We start from the raw sequence: 24,341 nt of genomic DNA, 5'->3' as shown, positions 1-24,341 counted from the left end.
TGCAAATCCCTCGACTGGCTCCCAATTCCCCAATGAATCCAATTCAAACTACTAACACCAATCTATAAAGCCATCCACAACCTGTCCCCTCCCTATATTTCTGAAATAATCTCCCAATATCTCCCCTCATGTAATCTCCGATCCTCCCAAGACCTCCAACTCTCCACCACACTTATTCGTTCCTTACACAACCGCCTCCAAGATTTCTCCCGAATATCCCCCATCCTCTGGAATTCCACGCCTCATCACTTCCGATTATCCACCACCCTCGGATCCTTCAGACAGAACCTGAAAACCCATCTCTTCAGGAAACCTTCTGTCTCTTCCCCATTATCCTGTAGAATGTAAGTCCACAAGGACAGGGTCCTCTCCCCTCTGTACCAGTCTGTCATTGTAAATTTGTTTACTGTAAATGATATCTTTAAGGCCGGTTTCACATTTGCGGTTGTGTCTGCAGCGTTTCTGACACATACATCCGCATGCGTCTTGATTTCATATATTTTACATTGTGGACGCAGGTACATGCGTTTGCATGCGTTCTCCTGTGTTTGCTTACGCATGCGTCATTTTGCGGTGTGCAGCTAACGCATCATGTTGCAATTTTTGAGGCATCAAATTTCCGCCGCCATACGCATGCGGAAGGAGTGTGTCAAAACGCATTACAGTCTATAGGAACGCATAGGAACGCAAGGACATGCGTTCGCTTGTGTTTGCACGAGGGTCTATATACAGAAATCCCACGAGACACGCCCATTGGCCATGGCTTGTGTCAAGGAAATTCTCCTGGAAAATCTTTTTCCTATCGAATGCATGCGCATAAAAAGCGCAAACGCATGCAAAAACGCATGCAAACGCAGCGTTTTTTTCCATCATGCATAAGCTGATGCGGATAAAAAACGCTGCGTTAGCATGCATTTGCGGACGATACGCTGCGGACTCAATCGCAAATGTGAAACTAGCCTAACTCTGTATGTAACTCCTTTCTCACGTACAGCACCATGGAATTAATGGTGCTATATAAATAAATAATAATAATAGTAATAATAATAACCGGGTTCGTGAGGTCCCACGGAAGTCAACCCCACCGAAGATCATTTGATTGGATCTATTAGTTTTTGGCGTTCATACACATGGGGTAATAGCTTTCTGTGGATATGACCGAGAAACAACAAAGCAGTCACAGCCCATCAACAACAGCCAAAGTGAACAAGCAGAGATGTGATGATGTCATTAAATGGATAATGAACTCTGAAGTCACAGAAAAGGGGACATATAGCTGTGAAATCACTGTGCTAAGTCACAGTACGGGCCGCATGCCACAGAATAGAGATAATACCATGGTGTGAAAAAGTGTTTGCGCCCTTTCTGATTTCCTTTTATTTTGCACACTTTAATTTTTACATTTTTTTTGGTGACTCCAAACATTTAACACAGATAACACAAACAAAATGCAGTTTTTAAATGAAGGTCTTTACTATTAAGGGAAAAAGCAATCCAAACCTACAGGGCCCTGTGTGAAAAAGTGATTGCTCCCCCTCCACTTAAAACATAAATTACTGTATATACTCGAGTATAAGCCGAGACTTTCAGCCCAAATTTTTGGGCTGAAAGTGCCCCTCTCAGCTTATACTCGAGTCATGGTCGGCGGCCGGGTCGGCGGGTGAGAGGACTGTCGCATACTCACCTGCTCCTGGCGCTGTCCCTGCCTGTCCCATGGTCTTCGGGTGCCGCAGCTCTTCCTCTGTTCAGCGGTTACGTGGTACCGCTCATTAAAGTAATGAATATGGACTCCACTCCCAGAGGGGTGGAGCCGCATATTCATTCCTGTAATGAGCGGTACCAGTGACCGCTGACAGAGGAAGAAGCTGCCGTGCCTGGAGACCATCTGTCCGGGAGAAGGAGCCAGGGACCGCGCCGGAGCAGGTGAGTATTTCATATTTACCTGTCCGCGTTCCACCCGCCGGGCGCCGCTCCGTCTTCCTGTCCTCTTGCAGTGACTGTTCAGGTCAGAGGGCGTGATGACGTATTAGTGTGCGCACCGCCCTCTGCCTGACCAGTGCGGAGAGACGGGACACTGAGAAGCAGCGACGAGAGGCAAGTATGTCATTTTTTTTTTGTGCAGCAGCATTACATGTGGCACAATGCTATATGGAGCGTCTAAGGGGCCATAAAGAACTGCATGGAGCATGAAATGGGGCATCTATGGGGCCATAACTGCATGGAGCATTATATGGGTCATCTATGGGGCCATAACTGCATGGAGCATTATATGGGGCATCTATGGGGCCATGAAGAACTGCATGGAGCATTATATGGGGCATCTATGGGGCTATAAAGAACTGCATGGAGCATTATATGGGGCATCTATGGGGCCATAAAGAACTGCATGGAGCATTATATGGGACATCTATGGGGCCATAACTGCATGGAGCATTATATGGGGCATCTATGGGGCCATAAAGAACTGCATGGAGCATTATATGGGGCATCTTATGGGGCAATAAAGAACTGCATGGAGCATTATATGGGGCATTTTATGGGGCCATAAAGAACTGCATGGAGTATTATATGGGGCATATTTGTATATGGAGCATCTTATGGGGCCATAATGAACTGTATGGAGCATTATATGGGGCCTATTTTGTATGGAGCATCTTATGGGGCCATAGTGAACAATAGTGAACAGTATGGAGCATTATATGGGACTCCTGATTCAATATGGATATTCAAAAACACTTAACCTACTGATGTCTCAATTAATTTTACTTTTATTGGTATCTATTTATTTTTGACATTTACCGGTAGCTGCTTCATTTTCCACGCTAGGCTTATACTCGAGTCAATAAGTTTTCCCAGTTTTTTGTTCTAAAATTAGGGGGGGGGGGGGGGTCGGCTTATACTCGAGTATATACGGTAACTTATTTATCACATCTTTGGGAAGAAGAGTTCACATTCCCTAGCCACACGCAGGCCTGATTACTGCCACACCTGTTCAAGAAATAACTTAAATAGGACCTGCCTGACAAAAGTAAAGCAAACCAAATTGTCATCAAAGCTAGACATCATGCCGCAATCCAAAGACATTCTGGAACAAATAAGAAACAAAGTAATTGAGATCCATCATTCTGGAAAAAGTTATAAAGCCATTTCTCAAGCTTTGGGACTCCAGGGAATCACATTGAGAGCCATTATCCACAAATGGCAAAAACATGGAACAGTGATGAACCTTGCCAGGACTGGCCAGTCAACCAAACTTACCCCAAGAGTGCAAAGATGACTCATCAAAGAGGTCACAAAAGACCCCACAACAACAGTAAAAGAATTCCATGCCTCTCTTGCCTCAGTTAAGGTCAGTGTTCATGACTCCATCATAAGAAAGAGACTAGGCAAAAATGCCCTGCATGGCAGAGTTCCAAGACAAAAACCACTGCTGTTCAATAAGAACATAAAGGGTCATCTCAGTTTTGGCAGAAAACATAATGATGATCCCCAAGACTTTTGAGAGAATACTCTGTGGACTGACAAGACAAAAGTTGAACTTTTTGGAAGGTGTATGTCCCATTACATCTGGTGTAGAAGTAACAGCTTTCAGAAGAGGAACATCATACCAACAGTAAAATATGGTGGTGTTAGTGTGATAGTTTGGGGCTGTTTTGCTGCTTCAGGACCTGGAAGACTTGCTGTGGTAAATGGAACCATGAATTCTGCTGTCTAACAAAAAATCCTGAATGAGAATGTCCAGGTATCTGTTCGTGACCTCTAGCTGGAGAACACTTGGGTTATGCAACAGAGCAGTGATCCAAAACACACAGCAAACCCACCTCTGAATGGCTTAAGAAAAACAAAATTAAGACTTTGGCATGACCTAGTCAAAGTCCTGACCTTAATCCGACAGATGCTGTGGCATGACCTTAAAAAGGCGGTTCATGCTTGAAAACCCTCAAGTTGCTGAATTACAACAATTCTGCAAAGATGAGTGGGACAAAATTCCTCCAGAGTGTTGTAAAAGGTTCATTGCCAGTTATCGCAAATGCTTGATTGCAGTTGTTGCTGCTAAGGGTGGCCCAACCAGTTATTAGGTTTAGGGGGCAATCACTTTTTCACACAGGGCCCTGTAGGTTTGGATTTCTTCTTCCTTTAATAATAAAAGGCTTTCATTTAAAAACTGCATTTTGTGATTATTTGTGTTTTTGTCTAATATTTACCGTACATTTGTTTGGTTATCTGAAACACTTAAGTGTGACAAACATGAAAAAGAATAGGAAATCAGGAAGGGGGCAAACACTTTCACATCACTGTATGATGTCACAGCTAAATGTCACAGTGATGTTACTGTATTTGCCACATGCCACTGAATAGGGATTGTATGATGCCATAGCACATCGTAATAAAGAAACATAGCCTCTCTGGCGGTGACTTCAACCTCCCACCACACCCCTATAATATTGACCCAGACTCCATTTTTACACTATATACAGTTTATTAACCCAGATACACTTCCATTTCAGTAATATAGTCTCTACATTATTATATATTACACACACGTACGTATACTAGACAGCAGTGATTTCTGAACGCACAGATACACATCATAGATGCACATACACAACCTCCTCTGCGCCCCGCACAGTTTTGCTCTTTTTTGTGCTTTCTTCCTCTTCCCTAGGGGACCCCTTTTGTAATCTCACTTTATGGTCAATGTAGCAAGTGGTAATTTCCAGTTACATAAAAATGTAAAAATGTAGATAGAGTTGTCTGTTCCTGGGAGACCATATACAAGCAGGGTCTTCCGCTTCTCTCTCTATGTGATATTGCTCCTTCCGTTCACTTGTGGAGTGTAATTTCCTGGCCGCAGTGCAGCACAGATAAGAAGTCTGCCATCTCTCAGGATCATTATATCGGCAACGTCTGGGGATTTCCTTCATCTCAATGACCCCTCCGGTAATTACACCAGACTGAGTATGCAAATGAATCCCAGCTTCATATGAAGGTCTGCGTACAATAACTTAATTTGTTGCATAATATGGCTTCCTCCACAACATACCAAGTGTGGCTTTTTCCTGACTTTCCTGCATTTAGTATTACGGACTATCGGACTGGCAATCTTTATATCATGAGCATGACTCCAATGCGGTGCTTGATTACGCCTCTGCTCGCCTGCATCTCTGCTGCTCTTAGTTTTTGGGAGCAGACTGGATAAATAGGTTTTTGGATCAACACTAAATATACATCTTGGCGGTCTCTCAAAACCTGAATAACCGCTTCACCCTGCCAAGAAGCCCTGCACAGGGAAGGACAGAATGGAGCCGGTCTGCTGTCAGGTGATGGTGCAAACCAGGCACAGCGTGGAGTCTGCGGGATTGATGATTCCTAATCTGCGAGCATCGCCATCCATCTGCATTTTCCAGAATGATAGCGGAATCGCCGGCAATTACGGCTAATGTGTCCGGGTCATACACAGGCCAACAAAGTCTTCTCATGTCACGGTATCATCACCGCATTCTGCACTAATACAGATACTAGAACTTGGCACATAGATATATATCCAGGATAATATTAGATGAAACGGTTAAGATTCCTGAGTCCTGACGTGTTCCCTGGCGTGATTCCTCCCCGCACACTGGCTGACGTCCATCGTGAAACAGCACAGGCTGCAGCGAGGAGCAGTCTATAAATGGAAGCCCAGCACCAGACTATAGCTGGACGGGCAGCATGGATGCCAGAGGGAGCGTCAGCTCACCATCTTTGCAGAAAATTTATGTAGATGTGGAAACTGTACTGACTAAAAACCTTGATTCCCTTAAATAATCTTATTTAAAGAAAGTAGTTCCCGAATACTCTTCCAAACAGAGACACCAAAGTGGAGTTTCCCCTGAAAGAAGACCTGTCACCAGGAGACGAGGGGACAGTTTTTATTTTATTCCCGCTGATGACTGACTGTCGTGTGGTGGTGTATAGCACTCACAGAAAGGACTTCAAGGCTATTAAAATTAAAAGACACTGATTTTTTTTTTATTGGTTTCTTGCTTCCTAAACACAACATTAAGCAATTCTCTAAACAGTCTTTGTTCATTTCCTCCCGCTCCATCAGTGTAACTCCTCCATAGAATATTTCTCTCCATCCTTATAGCGTTAGAGATAGCAGCAGGATGGAAGAGATCCATGCGGAAAGGAGGCAAAAGTCAAATCTTCAGAGTGCACAGATCACACTAACTGTAATGTGGCACGACTAGGGGAGCAGTGGGAAATCACAAACTTCTCAGCTTTTTTTCACCAATCAAGCAAAACTATAAAAAAAATGAAGACTATTGGTATACTCACCCTTGGCCAATTTTTTCAAACCGTGTGTACTTCTTTTTAGGATCCCCAACACTTACAATGCTTCCTGTGGACACAATGCATACATTAAAGGGATTAATAAAAGTAAAAATACAATCAATCTTAAATGTGAAGATATGGAATCAGAAAATCACAGAAACATCAATTTCACTTCTTTCCCCTAGATAGTTAGAATCTCTATTCTTTATCAGCTGACTGTCCAACACAGTGTGGACTCCCCTCTTTGAGCAGGACATTACAATGAAAAAGCTTCCCAGGGCTGAGGTGTCTGGAGTTCGGCACCCAGTCCTTTGTCTGCCCTTATTCACTCAGGTCACTTCTGACACATGGCAAGGTTTTAATAACAGACAGCGTAGGACCATCCCGAATAAGGTCACCTTGCCGCTGGCGGGATGGATTTACGTTTTTTTTTCTTTTAATCAAAAACAGTGTCCCTAAGAACCCTGTGTTAATTAAATGCACTCTTGACTTTTACTTATTTTGGTACAGCAGGTTTTATGCTCATTTTGCTTCTTGTTTTATTTTTCTGAAAATGCATACTCCAACAGGGTAGCAGGGTGAATATTTTTGATCATTCGTCAATGATCCACTTGTTTCTCCCCATTGAAGATAATGTATAAGTAACAGAAAGACATATTGTGGTGCTGGTCCCCATAGTGTTCAATACATAAAAACAAACATCTTTACATTCATTGTGTTCAACGGGAGAGCTAATGGTAAAACTGAGAATGTCAGCTATACTTATCATTGGTTCCTAAAAGGGTGGTACAAGATTAGAAAAAAACATGGTTGTTTTCTTAGAAAAAAAAAAAAAAAAAAAGAGTGCCACACCTGTTTACAGGTTCAGTATGGTACTGCAGCCTAACACTACTTATATGAAATAAGCAGTAATATCAGTCGGTTAAGCAGGCTGTAAATACTGTATGTGTGCAATTGCTGATAAGTAATCCAAACTTTTTGATAACACACATGACTGCACTCAGGCATCAATGCTATGCTAATCAAATAGTACACTGCATGGCCTGATTCTCCTTGGGAGTGAAAAGTTTTCCTAAAAATTAAATAAAAAAAAAATGACTAATATGTAGAATTTACAATTTAAAAGGGAATCTGACAAATATTCAATCTGATTTTCAAGCAGTGAGTTATAGAGCAGACGAAAATGAGCAGTTTGATATAAAGGTGTGTTGGAAAAGGCTTGGTAGAATTTATAATTTATTCATAGAAATCCCTGCTCAAGTGTGCGGTCCTAATCAGGGACTGACTGATATCTCTGTATGCACGGAGAGATCGTTCACTGGACCCCAAGGCATAGAATGAGCTCTATAAAGTGCTCACATATTGCACAACAAATCTAAGCTGAGCGTTTCCCTTTAAAGCAACTATATAAATGATGATATTCCAGTAGTAAAAAGAAAGGTGGCACTCACCGTCCCGTAAATGATCCTTTATTGTATAACGATTACAATATGAATGCAGGAGAATTGTGTGGACACATGGTGGACGATGGCCGTTTCGCACCTCATGCTCTTTAACGGCTGCTGGACCTGCTGAAGTGCAGGAGGAATTCTCCTGCATCCATGTTTTAATCGTTATAAAATAAAGGATCTTATAGGGGACGGTGAGTGCCACCTTTCTTCTTACTACTGGAATATTTTAATTGACTTTCACTGAATTAACACCCATGATCCCACTGGTTCGGTGACATAAACATAAACATATATGTGTGTGTGTGTGTGTGTGTGTGTGTGTGTGTGTGTGTGTGTGTGTGTGTGTGTGTGTGTGTGTGTGTGTGTGTGTGTGTATATATATATATATATATATATATATATATATATATATAAATATATATATATGTTCTATAAAGCATTACTGTTCAGGCAGAGGTTGATTTTTGGTGCCGGATTTTTCTTCCCTTTTTTCCTCTTATATAAATTATAAAAGGTTTTTATATTTCTCTAGTCACCTTGTTTTTGTTTCAGGGGTAAAGCTTTCAAATTATTATTATCCAATGACAAATAGTAAAGAAAAAAAAGTACGGTATATCTGAATTACAAGTTAAAGGAATATGTCAGCAGGTTTGTTGCTATGTAATTCTAGAGCAGCATGATGCTGGAGCGGAGACCCTAATTCCAGTGATGTGTCACTTACTGGGTTGCATGCTGTCATTCTCATACAACCCCTGTTTGGCTACAGTGGTAGTAGTCAGAATACTGAGCCCTGTACAACCCCTGGCCACACATTTGGATGTAAAAAAAGAAATACGTGGAAAGCATATGAACGAAGACAAGAAGGATGAAAAATCATCAGTTTTTCCTGGACATAAAACAAACGATTTATCTTACTCTCATGTAAACCCAGGCTAACCCTGCTTAACAACCCTACAGGCACAATTTAAAAAATGTCACTGTTTAATATAATAAATTAAATGTAATTTCAAAGGTTTCTTGCCATAAAAAAAAAAATCTGAAAATTGTATAATTATTATTAATCACGTAACCGCTGCAGCCAAACAGTGACTGGCTGTCGTTTTCATGGGCATGTGGTCAACTGCAAGAACGTACAGAGACCGGCCAGGGACAGAGTGGCGGTGGATCTGTGAGATTATTATTATTTTTTATGGTCATACAACTCCCTTAAATACTTTTTTTGTGCAATCTTTTTGTTTTTTGGTGTATTATTTGTCACTTACAAGTCATTTAAATATATTAAGCTCTTAGCACTTTTGCACCATTTTATACATTTTTAATAAATACAATTAAAAGCATTTCAACTAGTATCTTACTAAAGTTGGTGACACGATGGACTTTTATCAGATAGATGACAGGTTATTCATCTCCAATGTAGCATGACTGCGACGTATTTAAATCTACCTACTTTACAATCAATTTTTAAAGGTTTGACCTTCACTTCTGACTACGGCTGCCCTGCGCATAAAGGCAAATTTCAACCCTTATTAATACTAATGGAAAAGTTTCATAGAAACATGTCACCACTGCTAATTTTTTCAACCGGTTTTGTCTTATACAGTGGATAACTGTTTAACACAACATGTTTTTTTCTTCCTTAGCTCACCCTAAATACAGAACACAGGGAATCCACGTATCCCCCCATCTGCAGAGTGCCCTAAAATCTGCACTAAGGGGGTTTGGAAAAACTATATTTAAAAGCATTGTACATTATTTTGTGCAGGTTTTTCCAATGAAATCCCGTACTTAATATGCATCAAAGGGAACATTTTTTAAAAAATGGCGCCTAGTATTATGTTTTCTATGGAGAGTGAAAACTATGAACATAAACTGGAAAACATACTTAATTTTTCCAGGATTTCTTCATCTGTCATCTTGGATTTTTTACGTTGTCGGTCGGTATTCCTGTACAAAGTGCTCGTGCTTGAGTTTTCTGGCTGGGTGGTTACTGGGGAAGTTGAGGCCTCTTTAGCTGGTACAGGTACGGCTACTGGTTCAATGACAGACCGTGTATAAATCTGAAGGAAAGACAAAAATATACATACTTGTTTGTATGCAGACCATCTGCTTTATATATGATCTCTTACGAACATTAGCAGAAGATTCATGACCCTGATGTCCGGCAAAAAGCTGAAAAGATGGAGGAAAGAATAGTGCGAAGGGAGAAAGAACATCTCATCATTACTGAAAAAGAGGGATTTAGGCCACAGTCAAACATCCATATTTCACAGTCTGTATATGGACCGCAATGTCCAGACTGCCTACGAGTCTCCTAACCAGAACTTTATAATAATAATCTTTATTTTTATATAGCGCTAACATATTCCGCAGCGCTTTACAGGTTGCACACACATTATCTTCACTGTCCCCGTTGGGGCTCACAATCTAAATTCCCTATCAGTATGTCTCTGGAATGTGGGAGGAAACCGGAGTACCCGGAGGAAACCCACACAAACACGGAGAGAACATACAAACTCCTTGCAGATGTTGTCCTTAGTGGGGCTTGAACCCAGGACTCCAGCGCTGCAAGGCTGCTGTGCTATCCACTGCACCACCGTGCTGCCCAACTTTCAACCTAATGGATGCCTAAAAGGCTGTAAATTTGGGTCAGAAGATCCACAGTCAGTCCAGACATTGAGGTTCATATACAGAGACTGTGTAAGCCTGGCTTTAGACTAGGAATGGAAATTTACTCAGGAAGTATTTTATAAGGGAAAGATGCGGCAGAACCATAACCAACACAATCTACCATACTCAAGATGAGTACACACAGTACATAAAACAAGCTGACACTAAGATCTGAAATGCCACCACTTGCCTTTGGACAATAATAAATGAGTAGTAGATGTATGACCACTAGTGTATATATTCTTACAAAAAAGAGGGTAAAAATGTGAAAGTATCTGCAAGACAACAGTCTCCACAGTAAACCCCAGTATATTTTTTGATGGTGCAACTCCATGGCTTCCATGATAGGAGCCTAAACCCGAGAAATTCCAAAGATTTACAAATGTCAACCCTTACTTTTCTTAAAATGTGCCTACTTACACAATTTTTTCCATTGAAAAAAACTTAAAGGGCATCTGTCAGTAGGATCGACCCTCGTAAGCTGTCTATTATGAGCATTCAGGTCATAGGAAGCTAAGTAAAATGATACCTTGATATCTGCGATCTGATGTCGTCTTATAAAAGAAATCCACTTTTTTTTTTTTAAATGAGCTGTTAATATCTATGATCCAGACACTGATCTGCATGAAAATCTGTCTCCACAGATTATTGTAAATGAAATGGAAAGTTACCAGTGTGAGACATGTAATGGCCGCTCTCTGCTCTCCTGATCTCACTGCAGAGCTGTGTGTGAATATACCTGACACTTCTGCAGGTTCCTCTCAACTTCAGCTTCCATGTCACAGGCAGACAGGACTGTAATATTGTTGCAACACAGCAGAGATCAGAGAGCCGCAAAAAATGTGTTTGAAGAAGACAAAGTTCATTTTTCCTGTTCTATGTTACTCGTCTCACACTGGTAACTCTCCATTTATTTAAATTAAGCCCTGAAGGCAGATTCTCATGCAGATCAGTGTCCGGCCCATAGAGCTTATCAGCTCATTTACATTTAAGAAAAAGGTAGATTTCTCTGGAATAAGACATCAGATCACAGATATCAAGGTATCATTTTATTCAGCTTCCTATGACCTATGAGCCATATTGAGGTTTTATGAGGGGTGATCCTACTGACAGATTCCCTTTAAAGCGTTAAATAAACAGTCAACAACTAGCAAATAGGGGGAGTGAGGAAGTGAAAATTAACTTTTTATTAACCCATGCGACATTTCAGCACAAGTAAGCTTTTCTCAAACATAACCATAAAGCAACAGTAACCAATATTTATGCTGGCGCTAACAATCAGTAATTACAGTACATTATCACTGTGTCATTAAACAGTGAAAAGTGTAAACCACAATGATCGATCATTATATCAGCATTCTTTGTGTCATGCATCATTGCAATAAATGTAATGCAAAACAATTCATGTGTCATTTTATATAACAGTCTGAGAAGAGGAGAGTCAATTTTGACATGCACTAGTAATGTGACGGACTGTGAGGTTACCCAGCAAGTGGACAGGAGGCGTTCTTCACCCTATTTTACCATGTATGACAGATAACCGCCATGGTCACGCATCGTTCTGAGCACGGTGTGGACGCCATGAATACGTAGTAGGAAGGTATTCTATACAATGGTATCATTGATCATATGATATATTTTTTTATGAATGGAGTCACTTGTGAGTTTGAACACACTTGTGAATTATACATTTGAAGGCTTACTAGATTTTTTCACATTTTATTATATAAAATTACAAGCAAATTGGTTTTGCGTTATATTTATTGAAGTGATACATAACACACAGAATGCGGATTATAATGATCGATCACGCCGTTTGACACTTCTTATTGCTCAGTGACATAATGATAAGATTATTGATTGTTAACGCCTGTATATCTCCTGGTCACCACTGCTTTATGGTCACGGCTTGATGAAAGCTCACTGGGGTTGAACCGTGGCATGGGTTAATACAGGGTTCATTTTACGTAATGGCTGCCTCACTCTCCAGACTTATTGTGCTGGGGACAGCTGGATCAAGTCCAGAGAGGCGCTCAGTGCTCCCCTCTGTCAAATGTAGTAGCGCTGCCTCTTTTCCACTAGTTATCCTTGGTAGGACGTGTGCATTAAACACCTTGGGCCATTTACCTTGGGATAAGTAAATTTTAGAGACAAGGATTGACACCTTTCTCTGTATAGTTCAGATTTATCACACAATTATACAAAATACATTAAATGGATCTATTCACAATTCTGTAGCTTGTAAGATATTCATATAAGGATGATTATGGATCTGCTCAGCTGGAATTACATTTTATGTTCTCTGACCACATTAGATTAGTTTGCATTAAATAAAAAGGAATGGGTCTAGAAAAAGAAATTATTACATCTTGTATCTTAATCTATTCCTGTGGCTTAAAGTATTATATAGGCATTTTTAAAACAGCTGAGCAAATCCTCACAATAATGAAGTTTTGGTATTAGGACCCGATCAGCTGCTAGAGGGGTGCACCCAGCAGATCGTCCTCTTGTCACAGCTGAAAGCGGCATTCTGCTCTAAAGGCCGGTAAGTATCTATTCATAACGACTTGCTGCTAAAGGAGAGCTGGACTCCACAACACTCCTCAACATTGATAAAAGTGAAAGAATATATCTATATAATATAAAACATATCTATAAACAAATCAAGAAAGTGATATAGGAAAAAGATATGAAAATATGAATGCATTGTCAACAATAGACCAGTTTCAGATGACAAATTCCCTATAATAACCCTCTAACAGAAATCTTGCATGCGATGGTTTAAGGCCCCGTCTCACATAGAGAGATCGCTGCTGAGTCACAAGTTTTGTGACGCAACAGCGACCTCAGTAGCGATCTCGCTATGTGTGACACGTACCAGCGACCAGGCCCCTGCTGTGAGATCGCTGGTCGTGTCGGAATGGCCTGGGCCGTTTTTTGGTCGTTGAGGTCCCGCTGACATCGCTGAATCGGTGTGTGTGACACGGATTCAGCGATGTCTTCACTGGTAACCAGGGTAAACATCGGGTTACTAAGCGCAGGGCCGCGCTTAGTAACCCGATGTTTACCCTGGTTACCAGCGTAAATGTAAAAAAAACCAAACAGTACATACTCACCATCTGATGTCCGTCAGGTCCCTTGCCGTCTGCTTCCCACACTGACTGAGCGCCGCAAAGTGAAAGTGAAAGTACAGCACAGCGGTGATGTCACCGCTGCGCTCTGCTCTCACTGTACGGCGGCACTCAGTCAGAGCGGGAAGCAGACGGCAAGGGACCTGACGGACATCAGATGGTGAGTATGTACTGTTTGTTTTTTTTGGTAACCAGGGTAAACATCGGGTTACTAAGCGCGGCCCTGCGCTTAGTAACCCGATGTTTACCCTGGTTACCCGGGTGCTGCAGGGGGACTTCGGCATCGTTGAAGACAGTTTCAACGATGCCGAAGTCGTTCCCCTGATCGTTGGTCGCTGGAGAGAGCTGTCTGTGTGACAGCTCCCCAGCGACCACACAACGACTTACCAACGATCACGGCCAGGTCGTATCGCTGGTCGTGATCGTTGGTAAATCGCTATGTGTGACGGGGCCTTTAGACTTGGAGCTACTAGTTGTTTTTTTTTATTTGCATTCTTACAGATTTTGTGTGTTCAGGGCGTGGGGCTATCACAGGTGGAGGCTCGTCCTCCTCTTCCTCCTCCTCTTCTTCGTCTTCCTCCTCGGAGACTGGAGGCGCTAGGGGGGGCTCGGATGCAGTCTTTGTGTTCTGGAATAGAAGTGATAAAATAAAAAGAGGTCACCGGGTTGTTCTCTTTGCTTCTGGCTGTGATCAAGTAAACAGAGCAATAAAACCCCAACACCTTCCCTGCCTTCCGCTAGAAATACTAGCAGTCCATTGCCATTTCCTTAAAAAGTACCTGTCATCATGGAATTATTAAAGGGAACCTGTCACCTTAGCCTTGCAGAATAATCAGCAAGGCATCATGTTATAGAGCAGGACATATGGTTTTATGTAAATTATTTTGTATAAATGCTGTTTTATTATTTTAAACCTTTGCTCAGTTTGGACTAGTGAGTCCAGTAGGCTATGCTCCTCTGCATACGGCAGCACTAGAGTAATGCAATATAGTAAGATACATATACATCTGACCCAACATTGGTTGTAGAGAGATGCTCCTGCATGCTGGGCACATGGACAGTTCTCATTACCCATGTGCTTTGCTTACAGGGCATTGTGCGAAATAACTATACCGGGTCCTTACAGAAAATCATTCTCATTGTCAGCAACAGGTTCAGTGCCTTCAAAAGTGTCTTTATAGACACATGAAGAAACAAGCTCATTCATACAAGCCAAGAATTAAATAAGCACTCCCAATCATTTTTTTTATTGCGTAAACCTGCGTGTGCATTCTAGTGTAAGTGCATTAATACACTTACTGATCTCAGTCTTCCCCAATTTCCAACGCTGCTGCGGTCCACTAATCATTCTCGTGATTTATATTCAGACTTGGCGACTCACTCTGGGGTCTATGCGTGAGCCTGACGCTTGTACATAGCGGATTCTTAGTTGTTTAGTGGCCATGGTCTGCTTGCCTAAGTTCGCCCTAAGGCTACTTTCACACTTGCATTTTCTGCTGTCCGTCGTTGTACAGCAAAATGACGTATTGACGGACGTCATGAAAATAGGCAAAAACGTGTGTGACGCATCCAGTGTAATGACGGATGCGTCGTCCACAAATTTCCGGGAATTAAATGTCCGGGGTCGAGGAGAGGGAGAGAGAAAGAGAAAGAGAGGAAAAAAAAGAAAGACAGACAGACAGACAGACAGACAGACAGACACACACGTTTTCCTGGACTTGAAAATCCTTCCGGGCATGCTCAGAGTGGAAAAACGTGAAACGTTGCTGGATTCCTGTGTGTGACGGTCAGCAACGAATCCTGCGTCCATAGGCTTCCATTGTAGCCCACGATGGGCAGCGCAGGATGCGTCGCTGACAGATTTTCCGACGTGCACAAAAAATGTTCCTATGAACGTTTTCTCTGCACGACGGACCGCTATTTTACGACGGATCCAGTGCATGACGGATGAAACAGATGGCCATCCGTCATAATCCGTAGCTAATACAAGTCTATGGGAAAATGTAGGATCCTGCAAATTTTTTTGCAGGATCCTGCATTCACAAAAAATGACGGATTGTGATGGATTCAAAATAACGCAAGTGTGAAAGTAGCCTTAGTTGCTGTCTGGCAAGTACAACTAACAGCCGATTATTAGTGATGAGCGAATATACTCGTTACTGATTACATCTGTTAGCCAGCATAAGTACATGTGGGGGTTGCCTGGTTGCTAGGGAACCCCCACATGTACTTATGCTGGCTAACAGATGTAAATCATTCAGCTGAGGTGAGGAAAACTAAATCTCCGAGCACTAAAAAATACTCGGAGGTCACCCGAGCATGCTCGAGAAATCTCAAGTAACGAGTACACTCGCTCATCACTACCGATTATCCAAAAACTCATGCCTAGTCAGATCATATCCTACAGCTAATAAAGTGCCATTCTGACACTTGAGTACTTTTGTCAGTGTTTGTAAGCCAAAAACAGGAGCAGGTATAAAACACAAAACAAATGTGAATCATTAATTATACTTTTTCACTTCATATTTTGGCTTAATAAATATTGACCCCAATACATGCAAGTGATTGTGGAGCTTTTAACATTTTGTCTCATGCAGTTTCTTTTCTGCCTCCTCCTGGTGCATCTATAGCGTAAAAATGGATCATACTTATACCAAAACGATACCCATTTGGGATATGTCTGGGCAGTATGACTTATCCACACAGGTTCAAAACAGGGCAATCCTGAAATATCACCTGTATACTTCTACTGTTATCAGCTATAATATAGAGAATATTGTGGTATTCGCCTTACCAAAGAGTGAGCAGCTATATATCCATGTGCGCTTTTATCTGCAATATGAAAAAGAGAAAAAATGGTCAGATGTAAAATATAAACTTTATCGGACATACCACTAACATGTCCAGAAATCTTCAATACGTCGGTGAAAGTACAGCCTTCTTAGTGGATACGTATTCCCAAAAAGCACTTCATGTCAGTAAAAAAAAAATTGAAAAAAATCAATGTAATTGAAGAGATGATGGCTGAAGAGGCACATGTGTCAATGTATATTATTTTTCAAATTCTTTTGCATTTTAATGAAATGTAAAGCTAACTTTGCATTTGTATTTTATTGTTATTCTGTCCCTATGGCATGCTGTATATAGAGACCTGTATGTAGGCTCATGCTGAATATCGGGGTATTCATACAGTATATAGTAGGTTGTGTGGGGGCTCATACCATGTACGGAGGGTGCTGTTTGTGGGGTCATACGGTATATAGGGAACTGTGTGTTGAGGCTCATGTTGTATATAGGTGGTATGTCTGTGGGATAACACTGTGTATAGGGAGGTTGTGTGTGGGATCATACTGCACATAGGTGGCTGTGTGTGGGGGCTCATGTAGTATATAGGGGTCTGTGTGGGGGCTTATGTATATTGGGGACGGTGTGTGGAGTCCTACTGTATATAGTGGGGCTCATGCTGTATATAGGGGCGCTGTGTGTGGGATCATACTGTATATATGATGGGGTGTGTGTGTGGAGACTCAATTATATGGTGGGTTGTGTGTGGGTTCATACGGTATATAAACGGGGTGTCAGAATACTTAATTCTACTCAATATTAAGTGAGAACGGTAATTATAATTACTACTTTATATTCATTGTAACATTCAGGAGAATTATATTTTAGCCTATTGGTTTGGACACCCACAACAGTCCCGGTCTCTCATGTGGCCCCTTGGGAAAGTTAATTTACCACTCCTGGCATCGCAGACTCTGCTTCTAAACAGCGGCATGCATCGGCAGCGTTATCTATGCACTAGGGAAAGGAGCGTTCTGTTTTATCACCTTATCTCCTGGATTCAGAAGGGAATACAGCGTGGAAGAATATAATGTAATTCTTCTACTAAGAAGCAAACAATGTATCCATATATATATATATATATATATATATATATATATATATATATATATATATATATATATATAAAAAGAAAAAAATTATTCTTGTTGCTATACCTCCAGAAGTAAAGCTCATGTATTTCTGGTTGTTCACAGTCTCTTTGGAATCGTAGAATTTGAGAACATCTAACACAGCTTGAGGATTCTTCTTCTGCTCCAGTTTGGTGATGTTTGAGGTCTGCAGTAATCGAGCCCATTGTTCTGGGATTCCCTGCATGGCAAAGGGCAAAATAATAGAATTTAGAGCAGCCCATCTTCAGCCACTTCAGGTTCCAGAGAAAACATTAGGAGAAGGTTGGGTTGAGACCTTGGTTTTGCTATATGGGTGAGACCTTGGTTTTGATAGAAATGCATTCAATGCCTTTAAACGACAAAGAGCTAAAACCAGGATCCCAGATGGAGAAAAGAAAGACATCATTATGGTTGTGAGAGAAAAAGAGATGAATGAACCATGTCTGCAAACCATGTCTTTCATGAAATATGGTGGAGGGTTAGTTCTAATTATGGTGGTAAAGTGAAAAACACAAATGACCATTTATATAGTGGAATTGAAGTATGTATTTGTGCCCTTCTATCGGTATCAACATGGTACTACGGTAGTATATTCCATCTTGCCATTAGTAGGTTGGGTGAAAGGGTTAAAGATCATGTCTAGATGAGGGGGCAACTAGTCAGCATCTTGGTGTGAGGTCAACCAGATGTCCAGTCGCCTTATATTTCTCCAAACAAGGGAACATTACTGCAATAATAGAGGAATGATAAAAGTGCCTTTCACCTCTACTACCAAGACCACTGGACCACGTGCATTGTAGGGAAGACTCGCTAAAACTGCTTCTCTTATCAATCTTTTGCTTGCATGCATCAAAGTGGTGCAGCTTCATTGTTTTAGAATAAACTATATTTATAGTGTCGAAAGTAAATCCACAAGTGAGAAAACATTTTAATCAAAGACTATGAAAAACATTTATGATTCAGAATTTGATTTCACTTTTCTACAGCATCTACTACTTCTCCTTGAGAACATGCAGGTCAAAAGGAAAAGAACTACCAGAATGGTCATATTCAACGCCATTCAAGTGATCCGCCAGTAAAATATTTAACAAATCATATTCTGTAGTGCTTACTATAAGAACAGTTTTTCCGTCCTGTGCACATGTTTTAGGCAGGAGTGGGGGAAAAAAGACTGCAAATTAAGAATGATTTTAAAAATAGAAGTGTTAATAGTTTATTTTCACCAATTAACAAAATGCCAAGTCTAGATCAAAGTAATATTCGGTGTGATCACCCGATGCCTTCAAAACAGCATCTGTTCTTCTAGGTACAGTTACCCACAGTCAGGGATTTTGTAAAGTTAGTGTCAGGTGTATGAGTAACCAATTATACCAAATGGGTGATAATGATCATCATTTTCAGATGTAGAATGAAACCGTAATTAAACAGCTGTGTAAAAGGATTAAAACTGGGTGAGGAATAGCAAAACTCTACTACAAAGGGTGAGACTGTGGAAGACAGTTTCATGTGTCAGATCATATACCATGGAAGACAGGGCACAGTAACAAGACACAAGGTAGTTATACAGCATCAGCAAAGTCTCTACCGGGCAAATATTTCAAAGCAGACTGGGGTTTCAAGATTCCTCTGGGGTTCACTGGTGGTTCCAGACTGTGGGTTCAAGCTATTTTGAAGAAGCACCAAGAAAGGGACAATGGTGAGCACTGCAGATGCAGTGGTGGGTAAAGGAAACTTTGTTCAGCAAATTATAGACACATCATGCTTTATTACTTCCCTTCAAAATCAGAAGATTCCAGCAGCGCCATCAGATCAGAATTGGCAATAACCAGAGGGACCGATATAACACACCCATATACTGTTCGGAAAAGTCTGTCCAGAAGTGGTCTTCATCGAAGAATTGAGGCCAAAAGGTCATACCTTCGTCTGAGAAACAAGGCCAAATGACTAAAATATTCATGAAATCATAGGAACTCTGATGCAGAAAGATAGCAGCAGGTGCTCTGGACTGAGGTGTCAAAATTAGAAATATTTGGAGGTAACAGAAAGCAGTCTGTTTGCTAAAGGGCTGGAGAGTGGTACAATAATAAGTGCCAGCAAGCGACAGTGAAGCATGGAGGAAGTTCCATGCAAGTTTGGGATTGTATATAAGCAACTGATGTTGGAGATTTGGTCAAAATTAATGGTGTCCTCAATACTGAGAAACACTGGCAGGTACCTATCCATTGTGCAATACCATCATGGAGGCGCCTGATTGGCTCCAAATGTATTTTTCAGCAGAGCGACCCAAAATATTAAGCCAACAACATAAAGAACTATCTTCAGCTATAGAAGAACAAGGAGTTCTGGAAGTGACGATATGGCCATCACAGAGCCCTAATCTCATAATCAGATCTGTGGGGGGATTACATGAAGAGACAATGATTTGCCCAAGCCTACATATCGACAGAAGGTCTGTGCTCAGTTATTCAAGATCTCTGGAACAACCTCTCTGCTGAGCTCCTTCAATAACTGTGAGCAAGACCCAGAAGAATTGATGGCGACTTGAAGGTAAAAGGGCGGTCACACCAAATATTTATTAGATTTAGATTTCTCTTTTGTTAATTCACTTTATATTGTGTTGATTGATAAATATAAACTATTACCATTTCTGTTTTTATAAATTTTCTTAGTTACACAGCATTTTATTTCCAAACCAGCCTAAAACTTTTGGACTGTACTGCACATCCTCACCAGTTTGTTTTAATAGCTATAAAATCTTTAAATTCAAAGTTACTACTGCTGAGGAACCTTCCATATCCTACTAAAGACATAAAGACACTAAAAAAAAAAAAATATTGTTGCCCAAATTCTATTACAACCATTTTAATGCATGAGGCCGAGTATTTGAAGGTAACAGAAGCCTCAACTCACATCATCATCACACCTCACAAAGTTAGGAGTCGCATATTTGTCAAACTATTACAGTAAAAAAGAATCATGTTCTGTGCAGCTTTTTATTAGATCAGATGCTTTAAAAAGGGTATCAACTACTTAATTAATGATAAACTATGTGATAAAGTTTACATTTAAAATGCCAGATTCTCTTTTCTTTGAGACATCATCTGTTGGAGACATTCAGGAGAACCACATAAACATTAGATGAGTGTCTGAATTTAATATGGAGCCTTATAGAATGCTGATGAAGAGCAAGTGGGCCGCAAGCTACAGAGCTTGACAACAGGGGCAGCGACTGGACATATTAGGCTATGTTCACACGTTGCTTTTTTGCTGCATTTTTTCTTTTTGTGACAATAACAAAGCTTCTATTTTTTGCTGCATTTTTCGGGATCCAAAAGTTCAGTTTTGCTTCCACCACAGAAGCAAGAACACAGGTCACCAATGTAAGACATATGTGAAACCATAAAACCATTTTAGGAACAAAATGGCAATTTGATCAAATTATTTAATGGAAAAAGATTTTTATGTTTGAAAAAAGTGACTATAGTGAACAAAAAAGTTCACGTGAGTTCATCAAAAAATACACAATTATAAAAATAACAGCAAGGGGAGGCGAATTGGTCAGTAATAGTTTACGAAAGACAATGGCAGAGCATTGAGTTTGTAGGACATGGTTTACATTCACACTATGGTAGGCCCTTGTATAGTTTAATTTCACACCTTGGTCGGCCAATGTTTACTTTTCACATATCATATAATTTAATTAAACTGTACTAATCCTAACTGGCATTCTCAGGGGAGGACACCAAGACATTATAGCTTAAACTTGGGGAAAAACAAAAAACAAATTACAAAAAACTCTACCTGCTTTTTTCCACTAAAAATACAGCAAAACCTGATACATGCGTTTTTACTGCACGTTTGCACTTATTTGTTGCTTGCTATGGGTGAAAAAAAAAATGCTGAAAAGTGACATGCTGCCTTTTTCAAAAACGCAGCAGTTTTCCAATTCAGTCAGGGGAAAAAAAAAACTGTGTGCATGCGATTTCTGAAATCTCAGAGCTTTTGCTGGTACTGTAGAACACAACCTAAAATAAGCAACAAAAATACAACGCAAAAAGCAACGTGTGAACATAGGCTTTCACTTGCATGTGTGCTGAAAACAGTTTTAACTTGCTTGTTGGGAATGAGGCAGCAAGACCACACTATTGTTCACATAACATTACTGGGAGCAGGATGAAACATTACTACTGGCTATGGACCATACATAATACATTTTAACTATGGGGGTACTACAGAGCAAAAAAAAAAAAAAAGAAAAAAAAAAATCAATAAAAGCACACTGAAAAGTCTATTTAAAATATTTATTTGGAAGATCGAGCGTTGGCTTTTTAAATTTACATTATTAAATATCGTTTCATCCCACTAAGGCTAACATCTGAAAGGAGTTTGCATGTTCTCCCCGTGTTTGCGTGGGTTTCCTTGGGGTTCTCCGGCTTCCTTCCACACTACAGAGACATACTGATAGGGATTGTAGATTGTGATCCCCAATGGGGACAGTGTCGATAATGTCTGTAAAGCGCTGGGGAATTAATGGGGCTATATAAGTAAAATAAATAAATCCATTATCCACACGTCAGTAACTGACTAATTGATTCTTGCACTGTTTTTCATGCTCCAAACACATTTTAGGCTATGTAAACCTGTTTTCTGCTTTCTATGGATGAAAAAACACTGAAATAGTTGAGATCTGCAGCGTTCTTGAAAATCTGCAGTATGTCAAGTTCAGTCAGGGAAAAAAATACAAGCCTGCAATTGAGATTTCTGAAAAGCTTTTGCTGGTATTGTAAGGCCTCTTTCTCACTTCCGACTTTTCTCCGGGTTGGAATATGCTTCCAGGCATGCTCAGAAGTAAAAACTGCATCCGTCACTGGATTCCTGCGTTTCACAGTGTGCGCAGGATCCAGTGTCCATAGGCTCCCAGTCTGTGGAGCAACGTATGCTGCAGGAGGCGTCGGAGAGCGTATTTCCACTGCAGAAAAAAAAGTTTCATGCAACGTTTTTTGGAAAAGACAGGCCGTCAAATTCCGCAGGATCCAGTGCACGACGGACGAAACGTGTGGCCATCCGTCGTGATACCTCGCTAATACAAGTCTATGAGAAAATGCAATTTTTTTGCAGGATCTTGTTTTCTCGATGGGACTACAAAGACGGAAGTGTGAAAGAGACCTTATTAGGCCTCTTTCACACTTGCGTCTTTGAGCTCCCGTTAAAATCCGTCGATTTTTGAAAAAACAGGATCCAGCAAATTTTTCTACTGGATCTTGTTTTTTCCCATAGGCTTGTATTAGTGACGGATGGCCATCCGCTTCATCCGTCGTGCACTGGATCAGTCGGAAAATCGCTGTCCGTCAGGCAGGGACAACGCACAGGTGGACACCGCGTCTTTCTTCCTCTTCCCTTCAGCCTTCCTTAGGCTTCTTTCACATTTCCGTCGGTACAGGGCAGTCATGAAGCGTTGGCGCGACATACCGATGGAAGTGTGTGCTTTCACATTTCTGTCAGACTGCAGGGTGAGGAAAGATCGTGAGAGCGATATTTCCTGCTGGGCATGCGCAGCCTGAAACACTGGATGCGACGTACAGAAAAACGTTCCCTTGAACGTTTTTCTGTGACGACGGTCCACCAAAACCCGACGCAACCAGTGCACGACGGACGCAAAATGTGGTCATACGTCATGATCCGTCAGCAATACAAGTCTATGGGAAAATGCAGGATCCTGCAAATTTTTCAAAAACTTGACTAGACTTGTTTTAGCGACGGATTGTGATGGATTGCCTTCCGTTTCATTCATTGTGCACTGGATAAGTCGGAAAATCGCTGTCCATCGGGCAAGTACAACGCACAGAGGAACGTTTTTTCTGCACGGCAGAAAATCGCTCAGCGACGGATCCTGCACTGTCCGTCATTGGCTATGGAAGCCTATGGACGCAGGATCCGTCGCTGACTGTCAAAAGCAGGAATCCAGCGACGGGTTCAGTCTTTTGAAATTGAGCATGCGCGGAAGAATTTCCAGTCAGGGAAATTCTCTCGCTCGCTCTCTCGCTCTTTTTACTATTGCGAAATGACCCGATGACGTCGCGGTCTCGCGAGACGGCTACGTCAGAGGTCACTGCACGCAAGGCATTACTGGGAACGCTAGCTGCCAGGAGGATCGCGAACATCGGTAATGCTGCACGGGACACCGGAAGGTACCGTAAGACTATTGCAATTTTTTTTTATTATTATTTTTAACCTGGGTTGTGTTGTGCATGCGCTTTTGCAGCGGAAAACTGCTGCGAAGACGCATACACAGCAGGTGCATATAGCCTCAACGGGTCTGTCAGAAAAATGGGCCCAGTGCACCGGTTTTTTACAATCTGCACAGGATCCGTCATTTTAACGGATCCTGTGCAGATTGTAAAAACGGAAGTGTGAAAGAAGCCTTACACATTATTAGACTTTATATACTAAACCTCACTTATTTTGTTTTGAGCATGTCACTTTCAGTGCATTTTTCTGCGTTTTCACCCATTAAAATGAATGGGTGGTGAAAAAAAGCTGAAAAAACCCCCCAAAACATACCAAATATGCAGGTATCAGGTTTTTCTGCATTTCTTGTGCCAAAACCTGATTCTATAGAATAGTACTTTTTTAAAATTTTATCGGCATACACAAGAGACAAATGTAGCATGCCAAAATCGCTGCAAAAAATGCATCAAAAACGCAAGGAAAATATGCTTTTTTCCCCTGCAGCTTCTTTCCTGCTAAGAGATCAGGTTTTGCTGCAAGAAAAAAAAAAACTCAAGAAACACCTAGTGTGAACTTACCCTTAAGCTCCA

The 24,341-nt window shown here is 41.1% G+C and overlaps 1 protein-coding gene across 7 annotated transcripts in view; it reads right to left on the bottom strand.

Annotated features, from left to right (window-relative positions):
* The window catches only part of PAK3 (p21 (RAC1) activated kinase 3), a 208,012-nt gene that overhangs the window by 17,554 nt on the left and 166,117 nt on the right, over window positions 1-24,341 (bottom strand). For all 7 annotated transcript variants that reach the window (XM_077285159.1, XM_077285161.1, XM_077285158.1 and 4 more), the window contains 5 exons: window positions 17,569-17,722; window positions 16,362-16,399; window positions 14,067-14,195; window positions 9,652-9,826; window positions 6,322-6,385 (listed from right to left, as the gene is read on the bottom strand). In XM_077285159.1, the coding sequence (XP_077141274.1) occupies window positions 6,322-6,385; window positions 9,652-9,826; window positions 14,067-14,195; window positions 16,362-16,399; window positions 17,569-17,722 (560 nt within the window). The remainder of the gene's footprint in view (window positions 1-6,321; window positions 6,386-9,651; window positions 9,827-14,066; window positions 14,196-16,361; window positions 16,400-17,568; window positions 17,723-24,341) is intronic.

This window comes from Ranitomeya variabilis, chromosome 2 (assembly GCF_051348905.1).
Source record: "Ranitomeya variabilis isolate aRanVar5 chromosome 2, aRanVar5.hap1, whole genome shotgun sequence".
Lineage (NCBI taxonomy): Eukaryota > Metazoa > Chordata > Amphibia > Anura > Dendrobatidae > Ranitomeya > Ranitomeya variabilis.
The sequence above is the reverse complement of the archived record's forward strand: the minus strand, read 5'-3'. Positions and strand labels throughout refer to the sequence as shown.